The 10,169-nt window shown below is 42.3% G+C and overlaps 1 protein-coding gene across 1 annotated transcript; it reads left to right on the forward strand.

The window, feature by feature from the left end:
- The first annotated feature begins 212 nt into the window (after positions 1 to 212).
- Positions 213 to 8,720, forward strand: ARRDC4 (arrestin domain containing 4). Its single transcript, XM_027877976.1, has 8 exons — positions 213 to 569; positions 1,537 to 1,603; positions 1,875 to 2,022; positions 3,396 to 3,498; positions 4,259 to 4,452; positions 5,074 to 5,236; positions 5,743 to 5,897; positions 6,020 to 8,720. Exons 1-8 carry the CDS (start codon positions 224 to 226, stop codon positions 6,074 to 6,076), a joined length of 1,233 nt encoding a protein of 410 aa, XP_027733777.1. The 5' UTR covers positions 213 to 223; the 3' UTR covers positions 6,077 to 8,720.
- The last annotated feature ends 1,449 nt before the right edge of the window (positions 8,721 to 10,169 follow it).

Below are 10,169 nucleotides of genomic sequence, written 5' to 3' on the forward strand. Positions count from 1 at the left end.
CCACTCCGGGCGTGCGCGGGCCGGGTGGCCAATGCGGAGGGGGCGCAGGGGCGGTGCGCGGCGAATGGCGGCGCGCGGGCTCGCGGCGCGGCCAATGGGCGGCGGGCGGGGGCGGGGCGCGGGCGGGGCGGGGGCGGCGCGCGGCGCCGCGGGCGCTGGCGGACACGGGCGGGTTTAAAGCGCCGGGCGAGGGCGGGCGCGGCTCCCCCGCGGCCGGGGAGCGATGGCGGCGGCCGGGCCGGGCCCCGGGGCCGGCGGCGCGGTGAAGACGCTGGCCCTGGTGCTGGAGGACGAGGCCCGGCGCGCCAGCGGCGCCGGCGGCGGCTACTGCAGCGGGGACACGGTGTCCGGGCAGGTGCTGCTGGAGCTGGCGGGGCCGCTGCCGCTGCGCGGGCTGCGCTTGGAGGCCGCGGGGCGGGCGCGCGTCTCCTGGAGCGAGAGCCCCGGCGCGGGGCCCGGCGCAGGAGCCTGGGGGGTGGCGGTGCGGCCGCCGGGGCCCGGTCCGCGCAGGGAGGCGGAGGTGCGGTACCTGGACATCCGGCAGAGCCTCCTGAGGGACCCGCCCGAAGGTGAGGCGGGACGGGCGGGGGTGGGAGCGGGGGAGGCGCCCAGGGCCGCTGTGGGCAGCGAGGGGGGGGCGGAGGAGGGGGAGAAATGGGCAGCGGGTGCTCAGACCCCTTCAGGACATCGCCGGCCCGCGCCACATCCCTCACCCAGGGACGCTGCCTCAGCCTCGCCAGTGGCCGCCCACTGATTTTTTTTTTTGGTACGGTGGCTGAAAACCGCGGAATGGGGCTGTAAGAAAACCCGCAGTTGGGTTCCCTGCAGAGGTTCAGCCCGCCTGTGAATTCCAATCAGCCGTGCGGGTCGTGCTCCGTAAGCAGCAGCTGGGAAACCCCCGTGGAACACCCTGGAAGCAGTCGGGCTCCTCCAATGGCTTGAGGAAGCAGAGGCAGCTCGCTGTGGCAGAGCTCTGTCACTCAGGCACTGCAGCACCTATGGCAGTGTCGGGAAATTAAAAAACAGAGCAACGACATTTTGTTCTGTGAGGCTGAAACGCAGCTCTCAGGCTGAGCTGCAGGAAAAGTAAATTGAGGCCTTGAGAATTGTGTAACAGCAGGCCCTCTATAAATATATGTTGGGAGCTCGCGTATTAATAGTATTTCATCATACTGACCTTAAATTGCAGCTTTTTTAGCACAAAAGTTAGTTAGTTGTTAATTGGAAAAGCAGATTAATTGCTGTCTTCCTGAAAAGGAAAGGAAACTTACTTTATGCTCTGCAGAAGCCATTTTGGATTAGAAATTGGCCAGAGTCCTGAACTGAATCTCAAGGTCTCCCATGTTTCCTTGATTTTTGTTTTTCATTGAAATCACATCACAGCATAAATAAAGCACGGGCTGCAGTCCAGAACCCACTGGGATCAATAAAAACTTCTTGTATCTGGGTGTTCTTATACATAAATAGTTTATAAAAGCATCTGCTTTGTTCTATTTCTGGAATAACTAAAACATACTACTCATTTTCATCCTACAGGTGAGGAAAACTTAATTCTTCTAGATGGAAGACACGAATTTCCGTTCAGCTTTCAGCTCCCTCAAGAGTAAGTTAAATAATCCAACCTGAAGGGATTGTGCTGGACCCTTGTAGTGCAACATTAACTTAATGTAATTTGTCTTGTGGTTGTTTTTTTTTTTTAATATCAGCTTTATATGTTTCTCTTAATCAAACCCCACAGACAGGCCTTGTTGGCTTCAGTTTCCCCCAGGCCCTAAAAGCTGTAAATTGGTTAAATGTTTGTGTACATGGGAAGTGCTCACGTTTGGAACTGAATTATTAATTAAGGGTAATGGTTTTGTGACTGCTTGTTTCAGACCTCTGGTGACCTCTTTTACTGGGAAGTATGGCAGTATTCAGTACTATGTGAAAGCCATCCTGGAGAGGCCTGCAGCTCCTGATCAGAGTGTGCAGACAGAGCTCCAGGTCATCAGCCATATCGACGTCAGCTCACCAGCTCTCTTGGTAAGAGGGTCCTTCCTCCGCTCCTCCCCCCGCCTTCAAAGCCAGCTGCAAAAAAATAAAACATTTCCAGGCAGCATTCACATCCATTACCATTCCCATATTATTCTGGAGTGTCATTTTCTGACTTCTGAAAGCATGTAAGCTCCCTAAGCTTTTCTCTATAAATAGATGATCTTAGGTTGTGTGAATAGCAAACAGAGTGGCTTTTTTAATACCATTGATTACATCCCTGCTGGCAGAGATGCTCCTGCCAAAAAGTTAGGCAGGCTTCAGATGCATAAATAAGGCTTAATAATAATAATGCACGAGCGTAGAGTAGTTTACTCTTACCAGAGCAACTACATTCACAGGGCTGCAGTGTCCTAAACTCTACAATAATAGTAGGTTGAGGAACAGTAATTAGTGAAGAGTATTAATCATGCCCAGCCTGTCATTTATGCTCTGGCCATTATGTTACGTATCCCTCCATTTTGCATGTCGTTTTCCCACATGAAGTGTGTGCACACAGCTGCTCCAGAGATCCTGTCAGTTATTTCCCTGTGACAGATTTGGCCACATTAAAGCATTGAGTTTTTTTGTAATCACTGGAAATACTGTAGAGTAATAAGAAAGATCAGGCATTAAGTAATGAGAAAATAGGCAAGATGGAAGCTAATGAGCTGGATTCTTTTATCTCAGCCCATATTATGAAAATAATATAAAATTATACCTTGCACTTTCATGATAGCAACTGGATCTAAATGGTTATTCATTTAAATATGAATGAGTAATTTCTATTTTATTTAAAATTACAGGATAATTTTAACATCATGACGTGAACATAGCTAAGAGATGTTTTGAGTAGGGTGCTTTTCCTCTTTATGTGCTCACATTTTAATTTTTTCTAGAGAGAACTTCAGAGTATTTTGGCAGTGACATCTTTAAGCAGAATAGTCTTTATATTCAACACTGTCTATTAGGAGTTTGAAAGCATTATCTCCAGATTCTGTAAGACAGAGCAGCCCATAGGTAATTGCACAGGAAAGGGCTATGGGGTATATAAAGTAGATAATGCCAGTCAGGGTATTCCAAGGCTATCACCAAAACTGCAAAACAGTTTTTTTTTCATTGTGATAAATATAAAACCAGTTTTCATTATTATATTGACTGAGTTGATAAAGTCTAAATTCAGACTGGGATTTTGAAACAGAAACGTTCAGATTGCCAGACCTTGGTTCCATTTCACATGGTGGCAAAACTCCAGTTGCACAGAGCAGTTCAGTGATTCAAATCAAGTGGATTTTAGAGCTGGGTTGCAATGACATGGATAACACTAAACTGCAAGTGATTGAGAGCTTTATCCCATAAAATGAAAAATACTCTGTATTTTATAGACACCTGTTCTAAGAAGTCAGGAGAAGATGGTTGGCTGTTGGTTTTTCACCTCTGGGCCAGTGTCTCTCAGTGCCAAAATTGAGAGGAAGGGATACTGTAATGGTAAGAGTAGTTATCTTAAAAATGTAAATATTAAACACCTAGCAGTTGTTTTTTTATCTCTGTGAAGCCAACACTTCATATTTCGAAGAATAATTCTGTTCAGTAGGAGTAAATTAAGATCTATATGAACTTGGTTTAACAGACATCATCTTGCCTTTCCCATTGGGAATATAAATTAAAAGGAAGTCTTGTTAATCTTACAAAAAAAACACGTGCATTTGAGTGTAAAGAACAACAAAATGCTTTTATTTGGGATAAGATACTTAAAATTAGGGATGTAATTAGGTTTTTATGTCATTTGTGTAGCTTTACACTTTTGCGTGAATGAGCTTTAGCAGCTTCTTTGTCATCTTGATAACATTAGACACATCGAGGAAATAAAGTAAAACATCCTGAAATTCATTTAGTACTATATATAAAAGGAAGATTGGGGCATAGTTTGCAAATAAAGCTTTTATAACTTGTTCATATTACGCTTAATGTTTCAAAATGAATCATTGTTTATATATAAAATGTAGTAGGTGGCTATAATTCTGCCTGGATACCACTCTGAAAAAAATAAACTAGCTTGAGGAAACTTCACAAGTATTGTTCTCACAACACTGCAGATGATGTACGTGCTGTGTAACACGCTTTGATACTCCCAGAGGAAAGTTGGGAAATGCAAATTATTCATTGGACTTTTTTTGTCTCTAAGGGGAAGCCATACCAATCTATGCAGAAATTGAGAACTGCTCTTCTCGTTTGATTGTTCCAAAAGCTGCCATTTTCCAAACACAAACTTACCTGGCCAGTGGGAAGACAAAAACCTTCCGTCAGATGGTTGCCAATGTCCGAGGAAACCACATTGCCTCTGGGAGTACAGACACCTGGAATGGGAAAACTCTGAAAATCCCACCTGTATCCCCCTCTATACTTGACTGCTGCATTATTAGAGTAGAATATTCATTAGCTGTAAGTATTGGTTCTTCCAATGTACAGACTTTGGATTGAGTTGGGAACAGAACAAATTACTGAGTAGCTCTGAGTTTTCAGTTTGGGAACAACAAATATAAATCTAGGGCAAGGTGTCCCTACTCATGGCAGGGGGGTTGGAACTACATCTTTAAGGTCCCTTCCAACCCAAACCATTCTATGATAAGTAAATATCATAAACCATATATGTAGATGAGAAACCTGAAGATATTCTGAGATGGAAATAACAGGGAATGAACAGGGAAAATGGAAAAATACTTCTAAGGAAGAAGCAGCTTAGATTGAGACCTGCAGAGGTTTTTGTGGGAAAGGAGTTCAAGCTGAATGGGTTCCTCTGGTGATTCTTTTCAGAAGTGGGAAGACTGAAAATCAAGTGCATAATTACATTTGTCAAGATGCTTTTAAAAGTCACCTAGAGACAAGTTACAGAAAGAAGGAAGTTGCTGAAAAATAAGGAATGCTGCCAGCTGAACATATCTGGGATCAGAAAGCTCTTAATTTTTAAACAATCTGCAGTTGTAGGGAGTAGGGCAGCCTTTAGGAGCATTCAGGGGGGTCTCATGATGTTTTTTTTTCTTTTGTTTGGGGTTTGTCCCATAGGTGTATATCCATATTCCTGGTGCTAAGAAATTGATGATTGAAATGCCTCTGGTGATTGGCACTATTCCATGTATTGGATTTTCAAGCAGAAACTCCAGCATTACCAGCCAGTTTAGTATGGATATGAGTTGGCTGGCATTGACCATGCCTGAACACCCTGAAGGTAACACATATTGAACTCTTTTTATCCACCACAGCACTGTCTGCAGCAGATGGGTGTAGTGCCAGTTTATGGGCACTGTAGGGATGTAGGCCATGGAAGTATGATTCAGGAGAAGTCTCAGATCCAAAAGGATTGGGTGAGGTTACCCTAACTCCAGCCTTCCTTAATTTTATCTTTACCCCTCTCTGACTGAAATAACTAAATTATGATAGCAGGAATTCTACTTGGGAACTTAATTTAATCATTACTGAATATATCCAGATACAGCACAGGCTTGTTGCTGGAGTTGCCCTAAAAGCATCTGTATTGCTGCTGAATCACCTAAGCTTACTGAGCACGTAATTTTAGTTACAATATGTATGAGTATAATGCTCTTCATACAATCTGACAGTTGTACAATGTTTTATAAATACAGTTTGCATGGGTTTGGATATCCTGTACTACAGACGTTGTCTTGCTGTGAGTAAACAGTTAGAAATTTGACAGCAGCATCTCTTGTGTTTCAGCACCACCAAATTATGCTGATGTAGTGTCTGAGGAAGAGTTTTCCAGACATGTTCCTGCTTATCCACCACCCCTTGACTGTGAGGAACAGTTGTGTTGTCCTGTCTTTGCTTATATACAAGAGTTCCGGTTTCAGCCTCCACCTCTTTATTCAGAGGTAAGAAAATAAATAGCAGGTGGTGTTTTTATTGTCAGATGGCAAAAAAGAACAACAAACCAAAACACGTACCTAAATGCAGGAATTGCAGCCAGTAATTGTTGCCTTTCTTCTCTCCCTAGATTGATCCACATCCAACTGATGTAGAAGAAATTCAGCCCGTTTCGTTCATGCTCTGAAGAGGATTTGTAACGAGCATCATTGTGATGAATGTCTTAATCTTTCTGCTGCTTAAGCTGGTAGTGCAGCTAAAAAGGAAACAGTTTTCTTTTTCGAAACTTCAGTTTGTGTACGAGAAAGGCAAAGGAAAATGGAGGAGGAGGTATGAGCACGTTTGGTGATGAAAGAGAATCTGCTGGATTAGTCTGCACAGAGAATAACGTGGGAGCAGCCAAGCTTGGGATACTTGAGAAGTACCTGAAAATGCTGAAAAGAAAATGAACGAATGAAATACTGAATGTTTTCCCAAAAGTGGGCACACTACACAAAGTACGAGGAGGAGATGTATGGATCTTCTGAAGAGAAAAGAACTTATATTTTTGTTTGGAACACTCTGGAAGAATGTACATAACGATGTTGAGAACTTCTGTAGTAGAACTTGTGTAGTAGAACAGAATGTGGGGTAAGAAAACATTTCCAAAAGATTCCAGTGTTCAAGGGGCTTCAGCTTTGCACTGTCTGCGTCCAGGAAAGGAACACTACTGGAAGGTGGAGTCTTAACTCCAGCTTAACTTCGTATTTCATGAGAACCTGCCCTTCTCACGACTGCCAAGTGGTACTATTTCATCACTCATAACGATCCTGAGGGCATCACGGATGACAGAGTGGCTATTACGCAATACTATGAAGGCAACCATTTACTGAGTGAGAGACACAAGTGTGGAAGAGAAGAAGTGGACTTTGATACAAGCTTATGCACTATGCTTTTCTTTCAAGGGATTTCTTAAGGGAATTATTCTAGCCTCTTCTACTGTGAGTTCTTCTTTTGCATCTTAAGCCTATGGATAGCATGATAAGGGGAAGCATGGCAAGGGAGGATCCTTCTGCCAAGAGCAGGTATACTTAGCAAAATGGACAATACTTATTTATTCAAAAGCCTTTATAAGCCTACCTCTGTTTTGGATATTTACTTACGGTCAGATTTGAGACCAAAAAAAGTCTTGTTAAAGCTCCAGTATACTTCAAGGTTCTAAAAGGGACCCTAAATGGTTTCTGTGGTTAGTGAATGAGATAAGAGGCGTAGGGAGAGGTGTAAATATACCCAGAATAGACATAGCTTATAACTGAAGTGAAAGCAGACATCAGGGGAGCAAAGTCCTCTGGTAATGGCACAAAGCTTTTCATTACTCCTGCATTTTTGTCTAAAGATCTATTGTCAGGGGCTGCACTGGTCATTTGCTATCCATACTATATATGTTGGTGTGTTTCCTTGTTTGTTTTTGCTGTTTAATTTTGTTTTGGTGCAATATTTTCATGTTTTCTTCCTCAGGTCATTTAGAACAGTGAGAGTTTGTTGCTGCTAAGACTGAAGGCACAGCATTTACTTGCCCTTCTGCTGCCTTCCTTTAAAGTAGAATGTTTGCTTCCTGCCAAGCATCAATTGGGATAAATAAACCACCACCAACAGATCACTTACAGGAGCAGAAACACAGCATTGTCGGCACGCACGTTTACAGTCCTGTCTTTAAAGTACAGGGGATTTTGGACTATTAGAACTACTCCATATGTCTTACAGAAGGGTTTGGGGTTAAAACCCGGTGCTTCATGTGGTAAAACATTGTACTTTCTGATAACTTCAAAAACAGTAATTGAGTTTCCTTCATTTCATCAGTAACTGCAGTTTAATGTTTAAATGGTTTTTTTATGAAATCTGTCTCCATTTAAGAAGCAGGGATTTTTCTACAGCATACACATCTATATATTTTTAGTCTTCTCTCAGTATGACTTCCTTACATCGTCTAGTTTCTAGCACTTCACCTCAAATCACTTTTGCATCAGTGTGAAAGACAGACTGAAAATCCATTTTTCCAAACTGCAGTTATTTTTTTTTTTTTTCATTTGCAACATTAGGTATTGTCTTCTATAGCAAATGCAGCTTTAACCAAAATTTTGAGTGCATGTTTAGAAAGGACATTCTAAAAATAAGTCTCAAGATGTAGCTCTCATGCCTTTTTAAGTGAGGGCCTGCCCATACAATCAATGCAGGATTTTCTTTCACATCACCTGGAAAGGGAATAAGCATATTTTCCTTAAACAGAGATACCATTATAGTTACTTGAAAAGTAATGTTGCTGTGTATTAACTTGCATGTTAATAATTCAAAAAATTAGCTTAAAGAACATTAGGTGCTTTTTTTGGACTGTAATACCTGATAGGTGATGTGTGCTACCTGGTATAATCATGGCCAAGCAAACAAGAGTATGAAGGGTAAAGATGTGCTTTTTTTTTTTTTCCTTTAAAATCTTTGAGGTTTTTTTTATTCTTTGCAGATAAACTGAGGCCTTAGATTGTTTGCTGCAAAAAAAAAAAAGTCAACTATTACGTGTTTCTTAGGAAGCACACATGGCCCTTCAAAGGAGGGGTGAAAACAAGATTAAATTCTGCTCTCTGGCACTTGGCTTAGTGCAGAAATTGATCCTTAAAAATAATTACTGTTTGCACAATAATAAGTTCAATATGCAGGGGCTTTGTTTTGATAACTGTGAAACAGTTTAAAAGAGACAAAATAAAAAAAAAAAGCTGTTTAACATACAGGAACATGATTGTATTTTGTACTAATGAATGAGCCCCATGGGTTCTTTGTTAATAAAAGTGTCAAACCTACATTGTGCTGTTGATCTCTGGTTTGGTGTGTCTAAGATAAAGGGCTGCAATTTCAAGAAATACCTGTATTCTGCCACCTCTGAACACATACAGGTCTCTCATTCTTTTCTGATCTGGGAATTTTGCCTTCATCTGTCATTCTTTTAGTTCCCTCAATTACTCATAATCAAGAATTGGTTATGGGTAATAACCAAACAAATTGATCAAACAGGGCCTGCGCCCACCTATTGTTATTATGTAATAATATATAATTAATTATGGGTTGCCTACCCATAAGGGTTGAAGGATATGTGCCCTAATTGAATTTCTCTCATGTATTAAGCTTAGAGGATATTTTATTGTGTTTCCTTTAGACAGGATTATCTTTATTGTGTAGTCTGTTGATCTAAATACGTCAGAACAACCTTATAAACCATAGCACAGAACAACTAAAGCAGAGAACCTGCTACCCTAGGGAAAGAGGTGACAAAATGTACCACATCACTCACCAGAGCCAGGAGTGAGATGATAAATCTCCATCAGGGTCCTGTCTCCCAAACAACAGTTGATTTCTTCTTCCTGTTTCCACTTTTGAGGGAAGACCACAAACTTCTCCCTGGAAAATCGAGGCAAAGCTGCTGTTCAGGATCAAGGAATCATAGAGTGGGTAGGGTTGGGATGGACCTTATCTTATCCACTTTCACCCCCTGCCATGGGCAGGGACACCTTCCACTATCCCAGGTTGTTCCAAACCCCATCCAACCTGGCCTTCAACACTCCCAGGGATGCGACAACCAAAACTTCTCCAGGCAACCTGTGCCAGGGCCTCCCCACCCTCACAGGGAGGAAATTTATTTCTTGTATCTTCCTTGTACCTTGATGGCCTGTTCAAGCATAGGAAGTTGCAGAGGGGTCATGACTCATCAAAAGGAAGATGCAAAACCTCAGATTCTGGTCTTAGGTTTCTAAAAGCCCTCTCACTAAATGATACATCAATACCTTATCACTAAGTTCACAGCAGCAAGTCCACTTCCCCCACTGTTCAGTTTTATAGGGGTGTATTTCTGTTGACAGGCTGTACATGTCTATTAAAATCTGTTTAGTGTTTAAACAGATAGTAAAAAGCCATGCAGGGATAGAGCAGACCCTGCAGGCTCATGTTTGCAGCTCTGACTCGTCTGATGTTTGCATGGAAACGCGCAGTTTACGTGCAGAGTAAGAGAGAGGATCATTTAATCAACTCCTGGGGCATGTTCCAAATTATTAAAATAGCATGTTCCATGACTTCACCACCCAATTTGGACAGCAAAAGGGAACATCCTTTTGTAAAACCTCTTGCTATATATATATATCAATAAAAACATGTTTGGAGAGCACAGTTTGCAAACAATGCTGATTTGAAGATAACCAATTGTTCTACAACTCCCTAAAAAAAAAAAACCCACAGCAGAAATGCCTGTTTTCTAGTCA

This window comes from Empidonax traillii, unplaced genomic scaffold (assembly GCF_003031625.1).
Source record: "Empidonax traillii isolate 1590-97213 ecotype Southwest subspecies unplaced genomic scaffold, ASM303162v1 scaffold36:size2505666, whole genome shotgun sequence".
Taxonomy (NCBI): Eukaryota; Metazoa; Chordata; class Aves; order Passeriformes; family Tyrannidae; genus Empidonax; species Empidonax traillii.